General features: G+C 37.0%; 3 protein-coding genes across 4 annotated transcripts in view; 1 reads left to right on the top strand and 2 right to left on the bottom strand.

The window, feature by feature from the left end:
• RAD9B (RAD9 checkpoint clamp component B) overlaps nt 1–13,948 on the bottom strand; it is a 21,995-nt gene extending 8,047 nt beyond the window's left edge. Inside the window, exons 1-6 of the mRNA XM_074972994.1 lie at nt 13,695–13,948; nt 11,661–11,731; nt 10,479–10,628; nt 9,098–9,212; nt 6,721–6,820; nt 2,167–2,273 (exon numbers count right to left, since the gene is read on the bottom strand). Coding sequence (XP_074829095.1) covers nt 2,167–2,273; nt 6,721–6,820; nt 9,098–9,212; nt 10,479–10,628; nt 11,661–11,731; nt 13,695–13,728 — 577 coding nt within the window. The 5' untranslated portion in view covers nt 13,729–13,948. The remainder of the gene's footprint in view (nt 1–2,166; nt 2,274–6,720; nt 6,821–9,097; nt 9,213–10,478; nt 10,629–11,660; nt 11,732–13,694) is intronic.
• Nucleotides 13,855–22,085, top strand: VPS29 (VPS29 retromer complex component). Of its 2 annotated transcripts, XM_074972995.1 has the most exons (5): nt 13,855–14,082; nt 14,522–14,569; nt 17,792–17,983; nt 18,820–19,055; nt 19,711–22,085. In XM_074972995.1, the coding sequence occupies exons 1-5, from the start codon at nt 14,080–14,082 to the stop codon at nt 19,826–19,828; spliced, it is 597 nt and encodes a 198-aa protein (XP_074829096.1). In that variant the 5' UTR covers nt 13,855–14,079; the 3' UTR covers nt 19,829–22,085. The 2 variants fall into 2 exon arrangements, with proteins under 2 accessions (XP_074829096.1, XP_074829097.1); XM_074972996.1 differs by lacking the exon at nt 14,522–14,569 and having other exon boundaries at nt 13,856–14,082.
• Nucleotides 21,618–22,397, bottom strand: part of KNTC1 (kinetochore associated 1) — an 81,041-nt gene continuing 80,261 nt past the window's right edge. Inside the window, exon 64 of the mRNA XM_074972997.1 lies at nt 21,618–22,397. Coding sequence (XP_074829098.1) covers nt 22,374–22,397 — 24 coding nt within the window. The 3' untranslated portion in view covers nt 21,618–22,373.

Genomic DNA, 22,397 nt, shown 5'->3' with positions numbered 1-22,397 from the left:
AGAGGTACAGAATATAATAAAGCAGTATGAATAGTGAACTCCTGTGGAAACCAGTCTCAAGTCTTTTACTCTTCCTGTTGGAATTTTTGTCTCTCAACCTCCATCCATGCACAGTTGTACATGCAACAATAACCCTGTAGTGTTCTATAAGGTAGAAGAACCACAGTTTTGTAATATAATTGCCAACTCACAAAATGTAGGATCTATAATAAGCAAATGAAGGCAGGTCTAGGGAGGCAGTGTCATCCCTTTCCCCTCCATTTCCAACACCAGGCCATTTTTCAGGGTTTATTTTTTCTATAGACATCCAAACCACCACTAAATCATATATTCAAAGATATAAATATTGCTTTGGTTGCACAATTTTATATATAGAATGTGGCTTAATATGTTCTATTAAGCAAATGTTTTATAATACCAAAAAAAAAAAAAAAGTACGTCTCCTTTGTCCCTCCCTTCTTTCTCTTCTTACTCTCCTCTTTTAGTTCTGTTTCTTGATGAATCTTTATGCAGCTTTTTCTCAAATTATTCATCCTCTTTAAATATATGCTTGTTTCTAATAATGTCTCCTTCTTGAAGATGTAATCTATTTTCTCTTCTCTTTTTCACAATCTGCTCCATTTCTACTATTTGAGCCTCTCTGCCCTCCCTTTCTATAGCCTTCCCTCACACCAATCCACACCCCTCCCCACTGCTTGCAAAAGCATCTTTTTCCTTAACTGCACCACCATCAAACTGGACCATTTCAGGAAAGATGCAAAAGTGTGGGGTCTTACTCTCCAAATGCAGTGGCAAATGTTTCACAGGAGGCACGGGTTACAAAGTACATTTATAGGTGTCTCCCTCAAAAAGTGTATGAATTGATTACACCATTGTAAAACTGTATTAGTAGCATCACTTTCTGGTGCCGTGCACGAGAACACTATGCTTTAGAAACAAATTTGTATTTTCAAAATACTTCCAAATCAGATGTCAGGAAAACACTCTCTCCATCTTATATTCTCACACATTAGTGCACAACATAACACTACTAGACCAGCTAAAATGTAATACTGCTGACATATATTAACTTTTAGAAATATGCTCATTGCTGATGATGGCCATTACAATGATAAGGAGTACTTGTGGCACCTTAGAGACTAACCAATTTATTTGAGCATAAGCTTTCTTGAGCTACAGCTCACTTCATCGGATGCATACTGTGGAAACTGCAGAAGACATTATATACACAGAGACCATGAAACAATACCTCCTCCCACCCCACTCTCCTGCTGGTAATAGCTTATTTAAAGTGATCACTCTCCTTACAATGTGTATGATAATCAAGTTGGGCCATTTCCAGCACAAATCCAGGTTTTCTCACCCTCCGCCTCCCCCACACACAAACTCACTCTCCTGCTGGTAATAGCCCATCCAAAGTGACCACTCTCTTTACAATGTGTATGATAATCAAGTTGGGCCATTTCCAGCACATACACATTGTAAGGAGAGTGATCACTTTAGATAAGGTATTATCAGCAGGAGAGTGGGGTGGGAGGAGGTATTGTTTCATGGTCTCTGTGTATATAATGTCTTCTGCAGTTTCCACTGAATGCATCCGATGAAGTGAGCTGTAGCTCACGAAAGCTTATGCTCAAATAAATTGGTTAGTCTCTAAGGTGCCACAAGTCCTCCTTTTCTTTTTGCGAATACAGACTAACATGGCTGTTACTCTGAAACCTGTCATTACAATGATGTTATTTATGTTTAAATATTTATCTCCTTTTTAAATACAAAATTCTCCTCCTCTCCCAGTTTGTTGCTGTTTCTTTACAGCTATCGTAGAATAATGATCTCAGTTCAAGCCCACAGCAAATTGTGTAATTTTAGCTTGATGTACTGCTCTGGTGGCATCTACTATTGATACCAAAAAAAGTCTAACTGATGCGCCAGAACAGGTTTCCTCAAAAACTTTTAAGGGTTACAGTCCTATTTTTAATTTTCTATCCTGGCATCTTCCCTGACCTGAAACCCTCTGCACACCTTTAACTTCATTTAAGATATCTAAATTATCAGTTTAACTTCCAACCATGTGATACCTTTTCGCACCATGCTGCAAAGTTATTATTTATTTCAATTGTTTTAAAGCACCCTTATCCTTCAAAAATATTGTGAACTAATTCTTACCAATTTCTTCCTCAGTATAACTCTTGAAACAAACTTTCATTGGTGTAACAGCTACAGTTACTTCCTCTTGACAGGTTGGAAAATGAATCATTATATCAGTCAGCAGCCTAAGAAATTTTGTATAGTATGTTAAGATTAGTTTGGACAACAAATTACTATCTATTCACGTTAGTAACAAAAATTAGTGTCACTTTGCCATAAGAATTGGAAACGTTTCAAGAGAAAATATAGGTTGTTGTGTATTATCCCCCCTTTTAAACGTGATTTAATTGTATTTTCTTTTCTTTTAGTATATGATGATGATTTTATATATTATGCTTCAATAATGAACAATAATTATATTTTTATCTAACCAGTACTGTTAAACAGTTAATATCTAATTATCATGATAATTATGACAATCTTAATGTGATTTTGTTTTCCTTTTAGTATTAATATATCAAGAGCCAAATAACCATTTTAGATACATTTGCCATCATCATTTACATTTATGCATCACAAATTTCAGTGGAATCCAGCAGCAATATTTTTATTATTTTTACTTTGTACATAAATTTGTAGGTGATGGAAAAGCAAAATTCTTGCATTAAATTTTGTTTACTACAGACAAACAGGTTCAATTGATGGTTGTTTCTCCATATACTGATTGCAAAAAGAAATACATTGATCATTCTTTTCCCAAGGAATCCTGACATATCTCCTCCAGACCCCAAAAGCTCTGTGTTGTAGTCGTAGCAACTCTCTCTCCAGAAAAGGAAGGCCGGGACACAGCTCTCTCCAAAACCCCTCAACACTGCTTCCTGAGTTGACGTGTTGGGAATAATCTCATTAGGTAGAACAACAGAATGTAAGTACTTTGGGGGCAATGACCTTCTTTTTACTGAATATCTGTACAGTCTGTATAACAATGGAGCACAGAGGCTTGACTGGTGTCCCTAGCACCTACTGCAATATAAAAACTAAGTGGGCAAAAATCCAAGACCACTCCCATTTCCCCTTTTTTTACATTGAGAATGATTCCTCCCAAATCATAAGTAAAAAAAAAAGACCCATGATAGAAGATATTTTATGCAAGGCACAGAATTATTAAGACCCTTAAAAGTATTCCTTATTGTGTAGCCTATCATGACAGTATCCACTTCTCGATATTTTAAAAAAAGATGGCCTCGTGCTTTACATCCTTTTTACGGTTTCTTTTTTTAAAAAAAAGTCAAGTGTGACAGTTTTTCCAGCTTGGCAAAAACATCTATTTTACATTATGAACTGCTTCAGTTTTTAAAAATAGGTTCATGAAAAATGTCATGGATGTTTACCAATTTGTCAACTCTATTGAATTAATGTTTGATTTTTTAAAAATCTACTCTGCACATACTGGTATTCAGAGTCATCCTATAGGTAACATTATAAATATTTGGCCTTCACATGATGCGTACCCTGTCACTTCCTACTGTGAGCTTTGCACCAAGTCTTCAAAAACACTTATTTCAATTATAAAAACAATATCATGTAAAGTCTGTTTTGTGGCTTTACAGACTTCTATTTCTATAGTATTTGAACAATGAAACTGAGAAAGGGAAAATAGGGAATTTAGACACATTATTAAAATTAATGGAAGATATGGACCTAAATCCCCTACACTGTTTTTGAAATGTTATTAACTTAAATATTTAAAAATATGGGAAGAACTGTAGCTGTTTATGTGAAGCATTCAAAATGGTAGTGATGTGCTTTTATCACAAATAATATTAAGGAGGATCTTCCAGCTGGCCCATGCAGCTGTTGTCTTGTTACCAAATTAAATGATGATAATAATATTTTGTTTTCCTACAACATTTTCAAGCTGAAGATCTGAAAGCTCTTTACAAACAGTAATTAATTAATACTTTTAAGAATGCTGTGTGTTGGGTAAATATTATTACCCCCATTTTACAGATGAGGAAACTGAGGAACAAAGAGATACAGGATCCTATTCAGTGCACACTGCAGTCAGTGGAAAGACTCTAATTGACTTTGATGGATATTGGATCAAGCCAGAGCTTGCTACAGAACTCAGTTTGTCAATCTTCAAGTCCTGTATTTAAACACAATAAGAAGCAGCTAATGCATTCCAGAATATCACTGGCATGATTTCTGAAAAACAGCAAGTTTGTCAATATAAGACCAATTGAGATATAACTTTGTCAGGCTAATACTTTTTTGTATAGGTAAATACTTTTTAAACCTATATACACTTTTAATGGCTACAGGAACAGATTGCTCTTGTTCACTGTTCTAGAATTTTCTTTTCAGGAGACGAGCTAAAATCTTTCTATATAAGTTCAGCTGGCAGGGCACATTTAAGAACTGTACTTTTAGCACCCTTACAATGCTTGTTCCAAACTTGACTGTCCCATTGGTAACAATATTTAGCTTTTTTCTATTTACGCTAATATGATCATTGAATTTTTTTTCTGACTTGTGCTAAAACCAACTATGCACAGAAAAGTTTTTAATCTCCATTGGCTTTCTATTTTCATACCACAACAAAGGCCTAATTCAAAGCCCAGTGAAGTCAATGGAAGGACTTCTATTGTCTTCAGTGCACTTTGGATCATGCTCTAAGTCTTTGAGGTATCTTCTCAAGACGTATTCTCCCTGACTGCAGCTCTCAATTCTGACCAAGTCCTTCCGTGTATCTTAGCTCCCTTTTGTACACTCAAAAATATGCCTGCCTGATGTACAAATCTGCATTTGGACAAAGACTATTAGATATTAAATAATCCTTTAATTATAGCATTAGCACTTGCAGCAACTGACCTGTTGTTGCTAAGCACAGTTTTCAAACTGTATCTTTTGCGAATTAACAATGAGACTGCTGAAAGCAGGGAGCATGTTTAAAAAAAAATCCTAAAAAGAGAGCAATGTTTCAGTGAATAGTGTAGAAAGGTTTGGCGTATATATGACTGTGATACTACTGTTGTTTTTACGGAATGTCCAAATACTTGCAAACTAATGATGATTTCTCCCCAAAGCAATATTTAATCAAAAGATTTCAAACTTCAAAAGAGTGGCTTTTAAAAAAACATACAGATAAGAACTATTTCTTTACTTTGAAGAATTGACTGAGATAAGTAAGACTGCACATCAAAATCCCTGGTATTTTCAAGTGCATAGTATAATTACTTCTGTGCAGTAACCAATGTATATTATAGTATGCAGTGTTGTTGATATTACCTCACCCACCTCATCTCTCTAATAGGTATTATAGAAAGGTTGATATTTCATTTTGAATTGGTAACCATTATATGAATACATTTTTGCTATAAAATTCCACTGCTTATATTCTTAATAGTAATATTCAGTAATAAGGTCTTTGCAAACAAGGCTTTGTGAGAGAAAAATCAGTCTACTCCGCTGTTTTGGAACTTTTTAGTTATTTTTCCTGTTTCAAAATATGAAATGCAAATGCTTTGCTATCATTTAGTCTCACTGTAGCACCATGATTAAATATCTCATTATCTTCTCCTGAACTGGGGGAGTAGTGTAGCTGCCATAATCAGGATTTTAATTGCCAGGAGTAATAGTCAAAGAATCTCACAGTCATACTCCTCACTCCTGACATATACCTCAGTCCCCTTCACCAAAAGTACATAACAAAGGATACTACAGTATTTTTCTTTTTTCTAGAGGTAAAAGAACACCTGTTTCACAGAAGTTCCAGTAATCTCTCCCCTATGCCAATATTTAATGTATTTATTGTGAATATATAAAATATAATATACAATTATCAATAATGCTAAACGATGTTTAAGGTGAGAGAAGCTGACTATGTAAAAATTAAACCTTCTTACTCAACAGCAATGTTGAATATACACAGTCAAAGCATATTTTTTGTATAAAAATAAATTTTTGCTATCTTTTACCTTTGTTATTGCTGCCACTAGGGAACAATAACGTGATTCATATCTAACACATTCATCATCACCAACAAAACTGTTAACTAAGTTCAGTTTTAGAATCTTTATAATAGCAATAATGCAGGAGCCAAAATGACCCAGCTCAATTTCAGACTCCAGGTGGAGTTCGCAGCAATGATAGTCAGACAATCATCATTTTCTTTGTTAAACTGAGCAAATTTAATCTAGAAGTCATGGAGAGACAATAAATGTTGAATCCCATAATGCTTGTTACAGAAAGCCACTTTTCAGAGTAGAACTGCACTTTAAGTAGCTATTATAAAGTTTGTAATTTTACCTTTAGATTCCTTTGTCTAAACAACTCAAGCACAACTTCAGTATTTATGATATTCTGTAGGAGCTTCTGAAAGCTGCTAGTTATACAATGTAGACTTTACTCAAAGCTGGATTAATGGCAGGGCTGATGCAGCCATGACCTAAGGTCCCCAAGATGTAGTATTATTTAGTATAGTAGCGTGAAACTAATCAAACATTGGTCATTACTATGTGACATTTAGGTGCCCAAAATATGTTCATCCCTGATTCTCTTAATTGGACTCTGAGTGAACTACTTCCTCCTATATTATTTCTAAAACAAATAATATATTGAATTCATTACCTTGATTGAATCTTCAGTACATTAGGACACATATCCCTTGAAAAAACAGCTTGTAAGGGTTCACTTTCATGAAAAGCCAAGTTATGAGTTTTTACAATACCTAAAGATACAGCATGGGTATAGAAATTAACATATGTTTGCATGTTATCTTAAACTTAACAAATGTTAAATTAACACTTTCATTAATCTCAGTAAAAAAAACCCAACAAAGGTCCCATTCTGCCCTGTGTGGGAATAGCTTGCCTAAGTATAGGAAACTCCATGAATTTTAACTCACTTTCCTAGGAATTCTTTCATCATGAAAAAAGATGAAGGGGTTCCACTTCCAAAACTTGTGGGTCTCAAGAGTTCTCTCTGAATCTCAGGTGATCCACAAGAGCAAAGGGTCAGGCATGTTAGCTCCCAGAAAGTACATTTGGTGTTTGGGGTGTAAAAGAAAGGCAGAATGGTTGGCTGGTATAATAATGAAAATAATAAACTTCTATAAACATTTACTGAATAGCTATCTTAATTACCATCTACTACTGCATACAAAAAGAAAAGGAGTACTTGTGGCACCTTTTTGCAAATACAGACGAACACGGCTGCTACTCTGAAACCTATTGCATACAAGTATACAAATACTCTGATCTGCAGTGGATATTGAGCGATGTCACAGGCTTGTTTTCACTATCAATGTATGTGTCAGGTTCTCTTTACTCCACAATTCAAATTAATAATTTTTATTAATAAAAACACAAAAGGTTATCAGATGAATAATCTTTTGCTATCAGGTTCTCTGTACATATATAGCAAGTTTATACAAATACAAATAACATTTAAAACGAATTTTAAAAAAGGAAAATTATATACTGTTACATTTTTCCAAATACACCTCTAAAATGCAAACTTTCAAAATTAAATATAACCCAAACAACAAATGGCAAGAAATCTGTTATTTCAGTGTAGCACATTAAGCTAGCACTAAATCAAACTCATTGCCTTGAGCCGTAATATACATTATTTCCACTTATTAATATGAAATAGTATGTTTCAAATATTAGAAAATGCATTATGTACCACAGTTCTGCTAAGTATACTGGCAGAAATAATTATAATGGTGCTTTAAGGGTTCATTTTCCAGCAGAAAGTGACTGTGCATCACTGTCTTCTACTGGACAGAATATGTCAGACCTTTTATAAATTCACAGAACCATATAACTTAGAGATGGAAAAGACTGATTAGATCATCTAGTCCATCTAACTACCAAAACAGGCTTTTTCCCCTATAATGCATTTTCAGTATTTTGTCCCACCTAGTTTTTAAATGTTCATGCATTAGAGCATTCACTACTTCCCTGAGGAAACTATTCCACTATTATACCAGATTTCAGTATCCAAGTTTTTCCTTGATATTTTTCCTACATTTTCCCTTTCTTAACTTCATCCAATTACTCCTAGGTACATCTCCTTGTACTATCCCAAGACCTCTTCAAATGTATCAGTTTCTTATACTGGCAGTTAGTGGAGCAGCTCCTTTGTTTTGGGAATTGAAGTTTGTGAGTTCTATTCCCCATGCCACATGCATTTATTTGGATGATGAACACGGTATAGCATAAGCCACCATGGATTGTTCAAAGAATTTGAGGCATAAAATAAATCTTGTTATAGTCACCATATTTACTGTACAGGACCCAGGTGCATGAAAACAAACATCATTAATGATTATGATGTGAAACTGCTATTCCATCTACCAAACGCCTATTTTGTAGAACACAACTGTTATGACAAGTTCCCCTAAATAACTAACGAGCATCAACATTTTATAAAAGTAATAATAGTACATTCTGTGAGAAAATTAACAAAAAATAATCATCTATCATATGAGTAATTGCAGCCCAAAGAGAAAATCAGTCTGTAACAGCAGATGAGAACTGAATACACTAGTGCCTTATAAGCAAAAAGAACGAAGAGTACTTGTGGCACCTTAGAGACCAACAAACTTATTTGGGCATAAGCTTTTGTGGGCTAAAACCCACTTCATCAGATGCATGCAGTGGAAAATACAGTAGGAAGTGTGTATATATATATAAGTGTATACATATACAGAGAACATGAAAAAATGGGTGTTGCCATACCATACTTTACTTTATAAATTGTATTATATTATACAAAACCACTTTAGATTTTATTAGGTTGCAAAGCTTTTCAGTTTGCAAAGTCAAGCACCCAAAAGATAGGAAATGGTTGCAAGAATCTTTTATAATGGAAAATGTTAGGCATAACATTCTGCCAATGACAGAAAATAAGTTTAATAATCAAAAATACAAAGCTGACAAAATATTTACAAGTTTAAAGTACTTAATGTTTCTATAAAGTCATATTACATTTAACCTACCATGTTTGCAGAAGAGCTTAAAAGTTATATGGCAATCATTAACATTTGTATAAATGTTGCACTTCTCTACATTCCTTTCTAGTGTGTTTAGACATCTAAATACAGGGAGGACTGACTGTAAGAAAAAGTGCATTAATAGTGTGCAACTTAAGAGCAACATAAAGAATGCTAAATAATAGCACGTGAATCACAAAGGGAAACATAAAAAGAAAAGCAATGACAGCAAGAGTCAGGCAAATCAACACAACCACACAATTAAAACAAAGTTAAACTAGCAAAAGCACAGGAGAAAGATGGATCCATGATTTAGTTCTGTACATACAAATATGTTTGTATTTTTATTTCCAAGAACAGTATTTAGTGTACATCAGCATCATCAATTTTTTCTAACCTGAGGGCCAAATATATTATTTCAAAAGGTCAAAACCCCACAATCAATATTTTGTGGCAGATTCTCTGCCCTGTTCTGCTTCCTTTGGAAAGCTCAGGCAGTGTAAAGAGAGAAGAAATACGGTTTCTGGAGGACTCCTCAATAGCTGTAAAGCCAACATAGCCACCTCCTACCCCTTCCTTCCCACAGCCCATGGTGCAGGGGAGGAATGTCAGGGGAGGATAGGGATAATGGCTGGAGTGTGTGTTTTCACTCTGGATAACCCCAGCTGGTCCATGACTAAAGACTGCTGTAACCTGGGCTGGCGTAGAGAATCAAGGAGTCCTATCTAGTTGTTGGTTTCCAAGCTTTGCTTTTTTCCCCTCTCCTGCGCTGACCTAGGTGGCTGTGTGGTAGAAGTGAGCCACCTTTTACTACCTGCTGCTCTCTTAGTCTCAGGCAGACCCTCTGAAGCGCCTATTCTGATATCTTTAGAGCTTCCACAGACAGGCAAGTAAGCAGGGAATGAAGCAACCAGAGTGACCCTCTCCTCCCACCCCTACAATGCAACAGGTGGCCGACAGGGCAGCTAATGAACAGCTGAAACAGGGATGGGACAGTAACTGCTCAGAGTGTACCTGGCTCACACCAGACCTGCTCTTGAGACAGCAGGGTAAATGGTCAGAGGCAATTAGAAACATGGTGCCCCCTACTGCCTCTCTGTAGTGATGAAGCTGTTTCAAACACTTCAATTTAGATGAAACTGCAGGGCATAGCTCAGGGAACACGTCTAATCATAAATAAATACAAATTTTGTTCCTACCTCAGTTGTCTAGAGGGCTACAAGTTAGAGTTTTAAAGGCCACAAATGGTCCCCAGTTCCACAAAGGGTGAATTCTACTCAAACAGAGTAATATATCATCCTGTCCCCTACAACACTCACAATTCCATTGGAAAGTTGAATTGCCTCGCTGTTTAAAAAGTCATCTTTACCAGTCCATTAAGATTTACCTTCATTACTAATTTACACGTAAGGGGTAACTGTCTTTTTTTCCGACACAGTTCAGGTTCAGCTGTCCAGCAGTAATGTTGAAAAAACATAGATGAAAAGAAGACACATGCATATGCTGACCTAGAAGAGTTCACTGATCTTAGAGCAAGCTAAAAATATAATTAAAAAATATTTTATTACCTTGAAACTATAAACAAAAATGGATGAAATGTATATTTTTATTTAATTCTATTCTCCAATATCATATATAAGAACAAAACATATTATATAATGTATGTATAAATCGAATAATTAATATAGCAGATGGTTTGTTGGATTCATATACATACATCATCATCATGTTTAAACAAATCAGTTTTACTCCTCCTGCTAGTCAGAACTGGTTGATAAAATCTAGGGCCCCAATTCAGCAAAATGAATGCATATGAATAGTTCTACTTTACCCCAGTGGGACTATTTATATGCCTAAAATTAAGCTTGTGCTTAAGGGCATTGCTGGATCAGAGCCTGTGGTAGCAAAATCTAATAGTTCCTTTCCCTCATCTAAGTGGGGTATTATTATCATGGGTCTATTAATGCTTATATGAGAAGGTTGGTTTACTTTACAAATTAAAAATATATCTCCATTTTTTATCTGATGGTCTGCAATCACCCCAACTTAAGCTATGATCTTTGAAAAAGTTAAGTAGGCTTGGACCTGGTCAGTACGTGTCTGGATGAGACCACCACAGAAATGCCAAATTCTGCAGGAAGTGGTGTTGGCGATTCTGCAGGTGGCATTCTTCCCTTTGAGTCAGAAATGAACAAATGTTGGAATATGGTTTTAAGAGGTAATTTTAAATTAGCTGTAAATCTGAGACCCTGACCACTTGTCGTCATTAAAAATCTGTGGCACTAATCCTACTGTCATAGACAAATTCTAGTTTGGCAACTATGAAAAAGCAGGAAAACTATAAAAAGCAGGAACAGAGTTTCCATGGTATCGTTCACATAGTTAAGATGATACCCAAAAAATTGAATGTGGCTATGCCAAAAATGTGAGACAGTAAGGAAGAGAAATTGAATTATGCTGTAAGGCATGTATAGAAAATTTTTCAAAAAGCTACCTAAATTAATGTTGAGACTGTATTTCCCCATAAAAAGCCATTTAAATTATTTTAAAAAACCCAAAATGCACTTACACCTTTTTCATTTGGGTCAAACCAAAACTCATCACTAATTCGTGCTATGGCATGTATTGCTCTTCCAAACACTGTAAGAGAAGACAAAAGAAATGTGCTATTTGCGTTCTGTATTTGGTTAAATAAAAAAAAAAAGGTGATATAACACTGTCTCCAGATTAATTAAAGAAGAGAAAAATTCTAACTTTCCTACATATATTTTAAAAGAAAGTTATGATGTAATGAGGAGCACAAAGGCAAAAATTACTGTTTTACAGCAAACCTCTTCTGTATTGCTCACAACGGCAGCAGAAAGCACCATAGGTTGAACTTTTCAAAAGTTGCCACCAATGCTGGGTACCTCAGTTTCAGGAGCTGAACTTGAGATAACTTGGGTCTGATTTTCAGAAGTGCTAAGCACCCACAAACCCAATTGCTCAGCACTTTTACAAACCAGCCCCAAGGTACATTAGATTGGGCTCTTAAAAACCGAGACACATAAAACCGGTGGTCACAGCTGAAAAATCTGGCCATGGAGCCTTGAAGCCATTAAACAAAAATCAGAAAGCACACCACCAAATAAAGACAGCTATTAAAGGCAACATTTCCACTGAGTGGGACTCCAATATCTGACCTATTGGGTCCTTACCTCCCATACTTAACAGGAACTTGAAATTACCAAGCTATATTTGTTTTTATTTTGTGCACCAGGTCAGCACATATTACTCAATTAACAGAGTTAGTTCTTAAAATACAGTTACAAAGCCATCAGGAAGCACAAGAGCAATGGTTTTGGTCTAGGTCTTATACTGAAATTTGCTATTAGGACTACTAGCTTTTAGGCATTAAAACAGCCAACTTATTTAAAGATTATTGCTGTATATATTGAAAGAAACTTTAAGGTTGCATGGCTGAAATAAAATAGTTTTTGAAACAATATAGGAGTACCTTGATAATTTACATTAATGACTGGGAAATCCACCATAATAATCTTAAAATAACATCACGTCAAAGATGATCACCAGAATAATGTTTCCCTAAGACTGGCTTTTTTTTAAATAAAATTTAAATAAATAAGGATAGTCTTGTATCCAAAGAATTACTACTAGTAGTAGTTTGAACTTGTATCACACTTTTCTTTCATAGATGGATTTTACAAGAGCGTAAAAACCAGTATGCCCATTTTATAGATGGGTAACCGAGGCACAGCAAGTTACATGCCTTGCTCAAGATCACACAGCAAATCAATAGCAGTCAGAATTAAAGGCCAGATTTTCTGACTCTCCCTCTCCTTTGATCTACGCATCCCAGAATCCTTGGTACTGGCAGCTGCGGCATTTCCTTTGAAACACCACTGAAATTAATGCAAAGAAAGATTCTGTTGGGGATATGTAGAGCCCTAGTTGCTCAAATGACCAACAGAGTCTTTATTTAAAAGTAGACATTTTACATACCAAAAAGTCCTCCTCTTTCTAATAACAACATTTTAAGGTCCAACAAGTCACACTTTGTCTTAAATTACATGGCAACATCTGTTTAAAGTATATTTTGTATGACAGAAATAGACAGGTCTTAAAACCCAAATTCCAGAGGCCTTTGGAAACAACTCAGTAAGTAGCTGTACTTTTCATCATGTTGCACAAGGGTCTGCATGTTCTGCATGCATGTGAGGGGCCACTTAGCTCTGCTCACAGGTAGGGACAATAGGGTTTTAACAGAGCTCCCACTACCATTCCCACCAGGTGTTCTCTGGGGAGACCTGTCGGGTTGATGAGAGACTTCGTGCCACCGATCTCAGGCAAAATGCACTCACAAGGCTGTGTGCGTGGGTGTGTGGGGGGGAGGCCTTGCAGCAATATGGCGCCATTGGCTTCCACATGCTGTCACACCTCATATTGTTCCAAGGGATCTGGGTAGCCTTGGCTCTCCACTCCCTGCCCCTGAACATCCACTCTGGAGGTCCATCACCGTGTCCCCAGCAGCAGGTCTCAGCCTGCTCCCTATTTCATGGTCCCAGTGATGTGCTCCCCTGAGCAGCACCACACATCTCCCTACCTCTGAGGCGGCTGCCCCCAATCACACACTTCATGGTTCGGGGGCTGGGCGACAGCACCTCAGTCAGGCCTCCCCAACCCAACCTCTCCCCTCACAGAACAGGTCCCCAAAGGGCGGGAAACCAGCCAGTTGCTTGAGGGGCGGGGCCATCTGCTCCTCAAGCACCCGGATGGTTCTCATCCTTCTCTGTCTGACAGCGACGCGGGAAGCGCGAGGCCTGACGGCTAAGGAACGCGTCCCCATGTGTACCGACGTGGAATGATCCCTTCTAGCTGCCGTAGGCCGTAACCGTGCTTGGCTTCCGGAAGCCGCGGCGGCCCGTTGCTCCCTGGCCCTTTGCGGAGCGGACCGGAAGGGAAGAAGGTGGCGAGTGGGCCGGAGCAGGATGGTGAGCACCCCGGGGACCGTGGGCGGTGAGAGGGAGTTCCCGACCCGCACCCTACGCTGGAGAGGGCCCTGCTGCCCTTCCCACCCGCGGCGCGTTGTTGCCCCAGGGCCCCCGCCCCGTCCCCCCGATTCCCATCGCGCTCCTGGGCCTGAGGCCTTCCTGCTCCCCTGGGATCGGAGCTGCATTAGCCACGGCGGTACAACAGAACCGTGCTCCTCCTCCCGCCCCACGACGCTCACCGCAAGCGGACTGCGTGTCCCAGAGCTTTAATTGCAGGGACAGTGCCGTGCCGGGGCCTTGCTGTTCCTGAGGCGTAACCTGACCCAACATATAGACTAACCCGCTTACTGCAAAGTAACAGAATAACTAAAACTAAGCAGCTGTCTAGAAAACAACCCTTGGCTTTTTATCTCCTGCTCACGTGCATCTTAATGCCCAGTTCAGATGTTCATATTGGGGCCCCCAAGCATTGAGGCAAATTAGCAAGGTTCGTCTATATTTCTTTGGAATGCTGTTTCGTGTTAACCATGTAATCTTCAGCATTGTTTGCTTTAATAGTATTCATTCACATGAATAACCTTTTTCGGGAGTATATGTGACCACTGTCTTGGAAGAATAGAAATCCATGAAATTGGCATCAATGGAGATTCTTGTTTTGGGGGAAAAAAATTCTGAACAGTCACTGTTTACGAAGTCAGTCTAATGTGAAATTCAAAAAGATGGGGGTAGAAGAAAAATATTCAAAAGAATAACTGGTTCACTGGAAAGTTACAGCAGATGGTATGAATATTTTGTGAAGTGGCAGCTTGAAAGTCTTCCAATATTGTTTCAGACAGTTTCAGTAAAGCTGATTTTTTTAACACTTCCTTTCATAACATTAAAAAAATCATTATTTGTCTATTCATATGTCTATTTTTTCCTTTTCTGTTGCTTTCTTTTAACATTGTTCATGTTTCACCCTGTTTTTTCATTCCCCCTGTCTGCAATCAACTTCTTCATTCCAATAAGGCTGGGCACAGAGTAAGTTTACTCCTCTTGGCTCTTGCTAACATGGGTGGTAGGTGATTTGTCAATGTTACTAGATGTTAAAATAGGTATGAATTATGGAATAGCTGCTAGCCAATCCGTAGTCAAGACTGCAACTAAAGTTCTGTTGAAAACCAAATTCTTATGTGCTTTTTGTCATGATTGTTGTTTAGTACATTAGTACCATTAGTACAACAGAAAATGCTGTTGTACTAATGGTACTAATTAGTACAACAGAAAATGCTGCTTGTTGTAGTCTAGCAAGATATTTTGATAGGTGGAAACTTGAATCTGAATGAGGAGCTAAAATGGCCTCTCTCAATTCATCAGCACATATTGGATTCAGTGAGGTTGAGTGTCTCTAACTGAGAGCATAATTTGGGGCGGGCGTTACATATGTAACTAACTAGTGTTACATGTAAATCTTGTAAGACTTCATTAAAGACCCCACATATTATTTTGTTGCCATCAAAATCAGTTATGCTACAAAATCAGCCATATTAGGAAATTGTTTTAAAACTGTTTCAGGTAACGTGGTTATGCTATCAGTGTGTACAGGGTATAACGTTAAAATGTAACTTTAAAAATTTTCTAATGATATGGCAGCTCAAGCATGTTAACTCACTTTTTTTAAGTTTATAGCACAGGAAGGCCAAAATTTAAGTTTCTCCCTCCTTTGCCCTATCCAAATTTTAAAATGAACAAAGTGCTGGTGAAAAGCCTAACACCCCTGAGGAATGAAGTCCTATCCACTGAACAGGTACAACACTGGCACTAGCCCAGCAAACTTCACTGTCTTGCCCATGTGCTTCCTTTTTGAGCTGGAGGGATCATCTTTAGGAGTAATAGGACGTCTGTCCACTGGGAACTAGTGGAAGGCCTTTTTATTTCTGAGACCAGCAGAAGAGGTAATTGCTTTATATCACTACTGACCTGGACTTGAACTGGTGGCTCACAGATTAAAGATTCTGTATTACGTTACCAATTCTTTGAGTTATAATATTCCCCTTGCTTGCATAGTTTGGATACTTACACTGAGCAGGCTTTTACAACACTGGTAAAAATGCCTGAGCCCTATCTGCACTTCTGTTTACATTGTTGAGTACTGCTGCATGGTTGCTGGAATAAAATGCAAAGTACAAAATTTTATAATGTAGACAAGGTTACAGTTAATTTATAGTGTAGCTACAAGTAGTAATATCTAACTTTTCTATTTGTCTGGAGAGCAGCTTATATGTTTGTTTACAATGGGCTTGTCTATACTGGCAATTTACAGTGCTGCAACTTTCTCGCTCAGGGGTGTGAAAAAACACCCACCCAGCAAGTTTCAGTACTGTAAAACACCAGTGTAGACAGTGCACCAGTGCTGGTAGCTACGCCCCTCATGGAGGTGGTGTTTTTAGAGCGCTGGGAGAGCTTTCTCCCAGTGCTCTGCCGTGACTACACAAGCCACGTTAAAGCGCTACAATGGCGCAGCACTTTAGCGTTGCCAGTGTAGACTAGCCCAATGTTATCACATTTTGGGTGTTACCATAAATCAACAACACTACACGTGGAAGAAAACAAGTATTATGTTGACTTATTTATCAGAATAATAGGAATGCTTGCTTTTTATCCAATCCTCATGTGGCCTGTAACAATTTTTTCTTTACAACCCTTTTCACACAGTTGTTGCATAATCAAATTAAGCTTGGCTTATTGATGCTTTGACTGCATTAATTTTGTTTCCTAGATAACAAGTTTAAAAAGTCTGACATTACATTGTAGGCTACCTTTGTAATCAAAGATTCAGATTAAAGGTGTGATGATGGTGCAGGTGATTTACTAAATAATGGTGACATCCTAGATTTGAGATATAGACTAACAGATATTACTTGTTGGTTGATTGCATCACTTGTATTCTGTCAGCACTTGCCATACTTCATAGAGAATTTCCTTTAAGTTTTATGTATTCATAGTTCTATTCTGGTCTGGTTTATCTTCAGCTTGCAATGCTCTATTAAAATCCGCTTTTTGACAAAGCTGTACTTGATACTGTCCAGTGGAAGCTCAGATGTTTTATTATCTTGGCTTTTGACAAACTCTGCATTCAGTTTAAACACTGATGCACACTGCAGACTCATTTTAGGAAAACAAAATGAAGATTAAATATTGAAGTAAAGGGAAACTTGAAATAATGAAAGGAAAGTAGCCGTAACTTAGGTCTGGTCTAAACTTAAATTTTACCAATAGAGCTATGTCTGACAGGAATGTGTCTTTTTTACTAACATAGCCAATATAAGGTGTACTGTAGATGCAGTTACACCAGTATAACTGTGCTTGTACTGGTATAGATTATGCCATTTCCCCAAACCAGCATAAATTATACAAGTACAAGGACTTTCATATTAAGTGCATCTATTGCTAGAGGATTTTGCTGCCATACCTATATTGGCAAAACCCTTGCAGTGTAGACAAGGCATCATCAGGCTGTACCACTCTACCTTAGTGAGACATCACTCACTTTGAGACCCACGTCCCAGTCATAAGCTCGGTTTCAGTTCTTTTTTTCAATAATTTTACATCAGAAATGCAGAATTGTGAAACTGAAGATAACCAACCTTGCAAATTTCTTCTTGATTTTTATTGGCCCCAGTTAGGTTCTGTAATACTTAACTTTTTCCTGTCCTTGACACCTTGTAAGCTGGTGTTAGTATTAGGAGACCTTCACATCCCACATCGATGCAACAACCTCCCAGCTAAATTCAAAAAACTGCTGGTCCCAGGAAAGATCCAGCACATCCTCTGCACCGGAAACCTCTGCACCAAGGAGAGCTATGACTACCTCAAGACTCTTGCTGGGGATGTTCATATTGTAAGAGGAGACTTTGATGAGGTAATGACCTCTCTACAACGACTTTTAAAAAACAGTCTGACACGTGAGTTGTTTATAACTCCCTTTACACCATTTAAGGAAAAGGACAAAATTGAGACAGTTACAGTTACTTAATAAAGAACAGGGTAAAAAGCAAATAAGCAGTACTGTGTAGTCATAACCAGTGAAATGACTTAAGCCTAGTTCTTACCCCATGCCCAACAAGGACAAAGCTGACTCTTGAATTCATGTACAGATGCCCCATGACTTACGCAATTGTTCCGTTCTGGAAAGCCTTAAGTAACTCGAATTTTGCATAAGTCGGAAACGTGTACCCGTATGTTACGCAAAAATTTCCGCAACTCGAAAATCCTATTTCTGGCTTATGGAACAATTTGCGTAACCCGGGGAGAGTCTGTAGTTTGGTTTATTTAATTATATTTGATTAAACATTTTAATAAAATAGCTGAACCTATTTGCCATCAAATAGCCGCTGTTGCCAAAATGTTGAAGTTCCTTGGTCAAATGCAGTTTTGTAATTCTAAATTTATTTTTAAACTGTAAATAATTTTATTATTTCAGTATTTCTGTAAGCTTTTCAGTCTTGGTGCCACCTTTGAGTCAACATATTTGGCTTTGATGCAGTTGATTTCTGGCTGGGTGTGATATTCCTGCTAGAAGTTTCTACATTCTTCAGTGAAGAAAAACTTAAGTTGAAGAAGATCTTTAGATCATTCTCAGGAGCAGCAGATTTTTGTGTGATATGAATACATAGTAAATAACTTAATTCCTTCTGAAGATGGAGTCTGTTTCAGTATATGTAATCTGTATGTTGTATATTTGTTTTTAATTTTTAGAACCTGAATTATCCAGAACAGAAAGTTGTAACCGTTGGGCAATTCAAAATTGGGCTGATCCATGGCCATCAAGTTATACCGTGGGGAGATATGGCCAGCCTGGCACTGCTACAAAGGCAGTTTGATGTGGACATTTTAATTTCAGGGCATACACACAAATTTGAGGCGTTTGAGCATGAAAACAAGTTCTACATCAACCCCGGGTCAGCCACAGGAGCTTATAGTGCCTTGGAGAAGTGAGTTAAAATAAGTTGGACAGCTGTCAATTTATCTAGGTTTTTATATCACACCCATCATTGTTCATCAGCACTAATTTTACAGTAATAACAGTTCTCTAATACACCAGTTACCAAGATACATGTTTATCTTCAAGCCTTATACACACTAACATTAATTTATTTTTTGAAATGTCAATATTGCATTTCTGTATCACTTACCAAAGGTTTGGGTCTAGAAAAGAAAAGGATGAAAACAGCTGCTCAGCATTTGTGTGTATTCATTGTCACTGCCTATTTCCTGTGCACACAGACTAGAAAGTAATAACTAAAGCCTTCCTAATCTTTGTCAGGTTGAACAGATAATCCCCAGCAGTGATGTTAACTATCAGAGGAAACAGATGCTGTGCATAAATTAATTTAGGGTTATTTCGTTATCTAGCAAATACATTGTGCTGTTGGTGTCAAGGATTTTCCTACAATACCTTCTAAATCCATTTGCTTAAGATGAGTTTGTTGAAATACCTAGTCTTGTTTTCCAACTTGTTAGATCATGCTTATAAAATTCAAATCCAAATTCCTTGGAGCAACTCATATTAAGGAATCTAGCTTTGAGAAATACCTAATGTTGGAGTTTTATAATTACCTGATATTAACAATCAGTTTTTCTTTCCAGCAACATCATTCCTTCATTTGTGCTGATGGATATCCAAGCTTCCACAGTAGTTACCTATGTGTATCAACTAATTGGAGATGATGTGAAAGTAGAAAGAATTGAGTACAAAAAACCCTAAAATGAATCTTCTGGTGCTCTTTACCATCTCATTCCCTCTTGTTCTAGTCAAGTAACTAAGCATTCAAGAACCACAAATTGTCTGCAATATTTGATTGTTTGCAGTATTAAACACTTTCTAACTGCTTGTAGCCTATAGCAGTATAACTGGTTTCTAATACATAGCTTCCAAACAATGGCACACTCTTGTTTTCTATGTATGGTTCAGCTTGTAAAATATCCTGTTGTAGTGCAAAATGCCATAGGTGTACCATGAGTCTTGTTAAATAACTACCTTTTTAATGTTGTAATAAACTTGTTTTTCAATCAGTCAGGTTTTATTTATATAAAACTTAATTTTGAATGATAAACCATTAAGGCAAAGTTATGTGGAACTGTTGAAATTGTTTTAAAATATACTGAATTACTGATACACTTGTGACAGTACTCTACTTTTGGTAATAGCATTTACAGAACCTGCACATTTAATGCAATTTAGTAATTTATCCGTTTCTGGAAAAAAATTAGCTGAAGCCTCTTGACAGCAAAAGACTTGTCTAACCTGTGAAATTTATATTGGATTAAAGTAGGGTGTGAATTTAGAGTGCAGTTGCTATTCTGAAATATGCCCTATGTGGTGGAATAAGAGTTTATTGTTTGGAATTAGTTTAATCCACTTTGAAAGTGGCATTTTTAGTTCAGAGTAAGTGGCCGCACAAAGTTATTTTGGAATAACTAAAATGAAGCATGTGTGGACAAACCTTAAGAAGTGAGGCATAACATGTTTGTTTCAAACCACATTTAATATTTCTCACTCAGATTAGTGTCTAAGCCAAGAGCAAGAGTAAAATGATTTAATGCTGTTCCTGAAACTACCAGGATAAAACTAAATAATGTTAAGATTCTGTTACTTAGAGTACAGCTTCTCTGTGAAATCATAAACTAGTTCTAAAGCACCGCACAACCAGTTTTGGAGCATACACAAACTATCTTCAGTTACTGGTACCAATTTAACCAATGACCATCTGATTACCTTTGCCTTACTTACTCCAGATTTAAAGGAAAAAATATATCAAGATAAAATGTTAAACTGAAGTTATATAGAAGTGGTCCCATCTGTGTACAAGAATTTAGACAGTTTTAGTTTCACTTGACTTACTCATCTTTAGAAAGCTGAAGACCATAGTTCATTTATTTAGACCCCAAAAATTGGTTTTGGAGGACTAGGACTTGTGGATTTCCTATTCTCAGTTGAAAATGCTCAACCCAAGCTCCACATAGTAGGATAGTTCTGTTACTTATGCCTGCCACCAAAGAGAGTGATTCTCCTTTCACGTGCTGTGAGTATTTATTGTATTATTGGAGGTGTATCTTCTTATAACTCAAATTAATTTGTTAGACAACCTAGTATGATGCAAACCCAAAGCTTTTTCTAGTTTTCTTCTCACTCAGCTTGAGTAACACTTATTCAACTTAGTCCCTTATCTGTTTTACTGTGTTGTTCAGTCTGCATTAGCTGACAGCTGAAAAACAACTATTGCTAGACTAATTAAACGGCCATCTGGTTATAACTTTTGTTAGTATGATTACTAGAATATATACATGGGTCTTAAAGATACAACCAGCCTGGGCCCTTATATCTATTTTGCATCTATTTTAAGCGTACTCAGTTTAGTGGCATGTTTCCACTCAGTTTTAGTAAGGTATTCAGTTTTCTTTGGAGGAATTCATCCATACTTTGTCTCAAAGAAAGAATAGTGTCACAATAAAACTTAATGGCAGTTAAATTGTTTATTTAAATACACAGTTGGTTTTAGAGAAGTTATCTAAAATATTAATTTCACTGAAATGAGTATCAGCTTACCCTATTCAAGTAGCATGTATAGAAAGTCAGGGGAGAATGTCTGTTAGTTTACATTACAAACATTAGTATTTTCTAAGTTAAGTTGAAAATTTGAGCTTTATCTGTTTTATTTGCGCCCATCCTTGAATGAAAACCAAGTCTACAAAATATTTTACATAAGATACACTAACATTTACAGTCTTGTTTAGAAACCCTTATCACATAGCTATACAAAGTGAATTTTATCTTAACAGGATTTGCAAATAGGAAAGGTTGTTTAAAAAACAAAGCAAAAAAACCTGACATTGAGGAGAATTAGAAAGCCACAGCAATGACTTCAGGTAACTCTTGAAAGCAAGTGAAGTTTAAAATTCCTACTTAATTATTTCCAGTATTGAAGTGCTGAGATTAAACCAAGTTGTATGGGAGGGGGAAGCAGAAGAGAAGGAAGAGGTCATACAAATGTAAGTGAAGCCTTTAACTCTTTCACATGGGACAGCACACTTAAACTAATGTGAATGTCTGTTAGCTAGGAGCAATAAAAAAAATCTGAATGGTAACTTTTTGTCGAAAGGGTACTTAAGAGGTTTCAGCTTAGTTCCCCTTTAAACACCATGCATGTGACCAATACAGTTTGAAACAATCTTGCCCCTGGAAGAGAAGCGATATAGATCAAGTTACTTGCTCCTCTGGGTAGCTGTTTCCAGTAAGGGAATTCAGAAGTCTACTCTGGTCCACTCAGAAACAT

Source organism: Natator depressus, chromosome 15 (assembly GCF_965152275.1).
Source record: "Natator depressus isolate rNatDep1 chromosome 15, rNatDep2.hap1, whole genome shotgun sequence".
Taxonomy (NCBI): Eukaryota; Metazoa; Chordata; order Testudines; family Cheloniidae; genus Natator; species Natator depressus.
The sequence above is the reverse complement of the archived record's forward strand: the minus strand, read 5'-3'. Positions and strand labels throughout refer to the sequence as shown.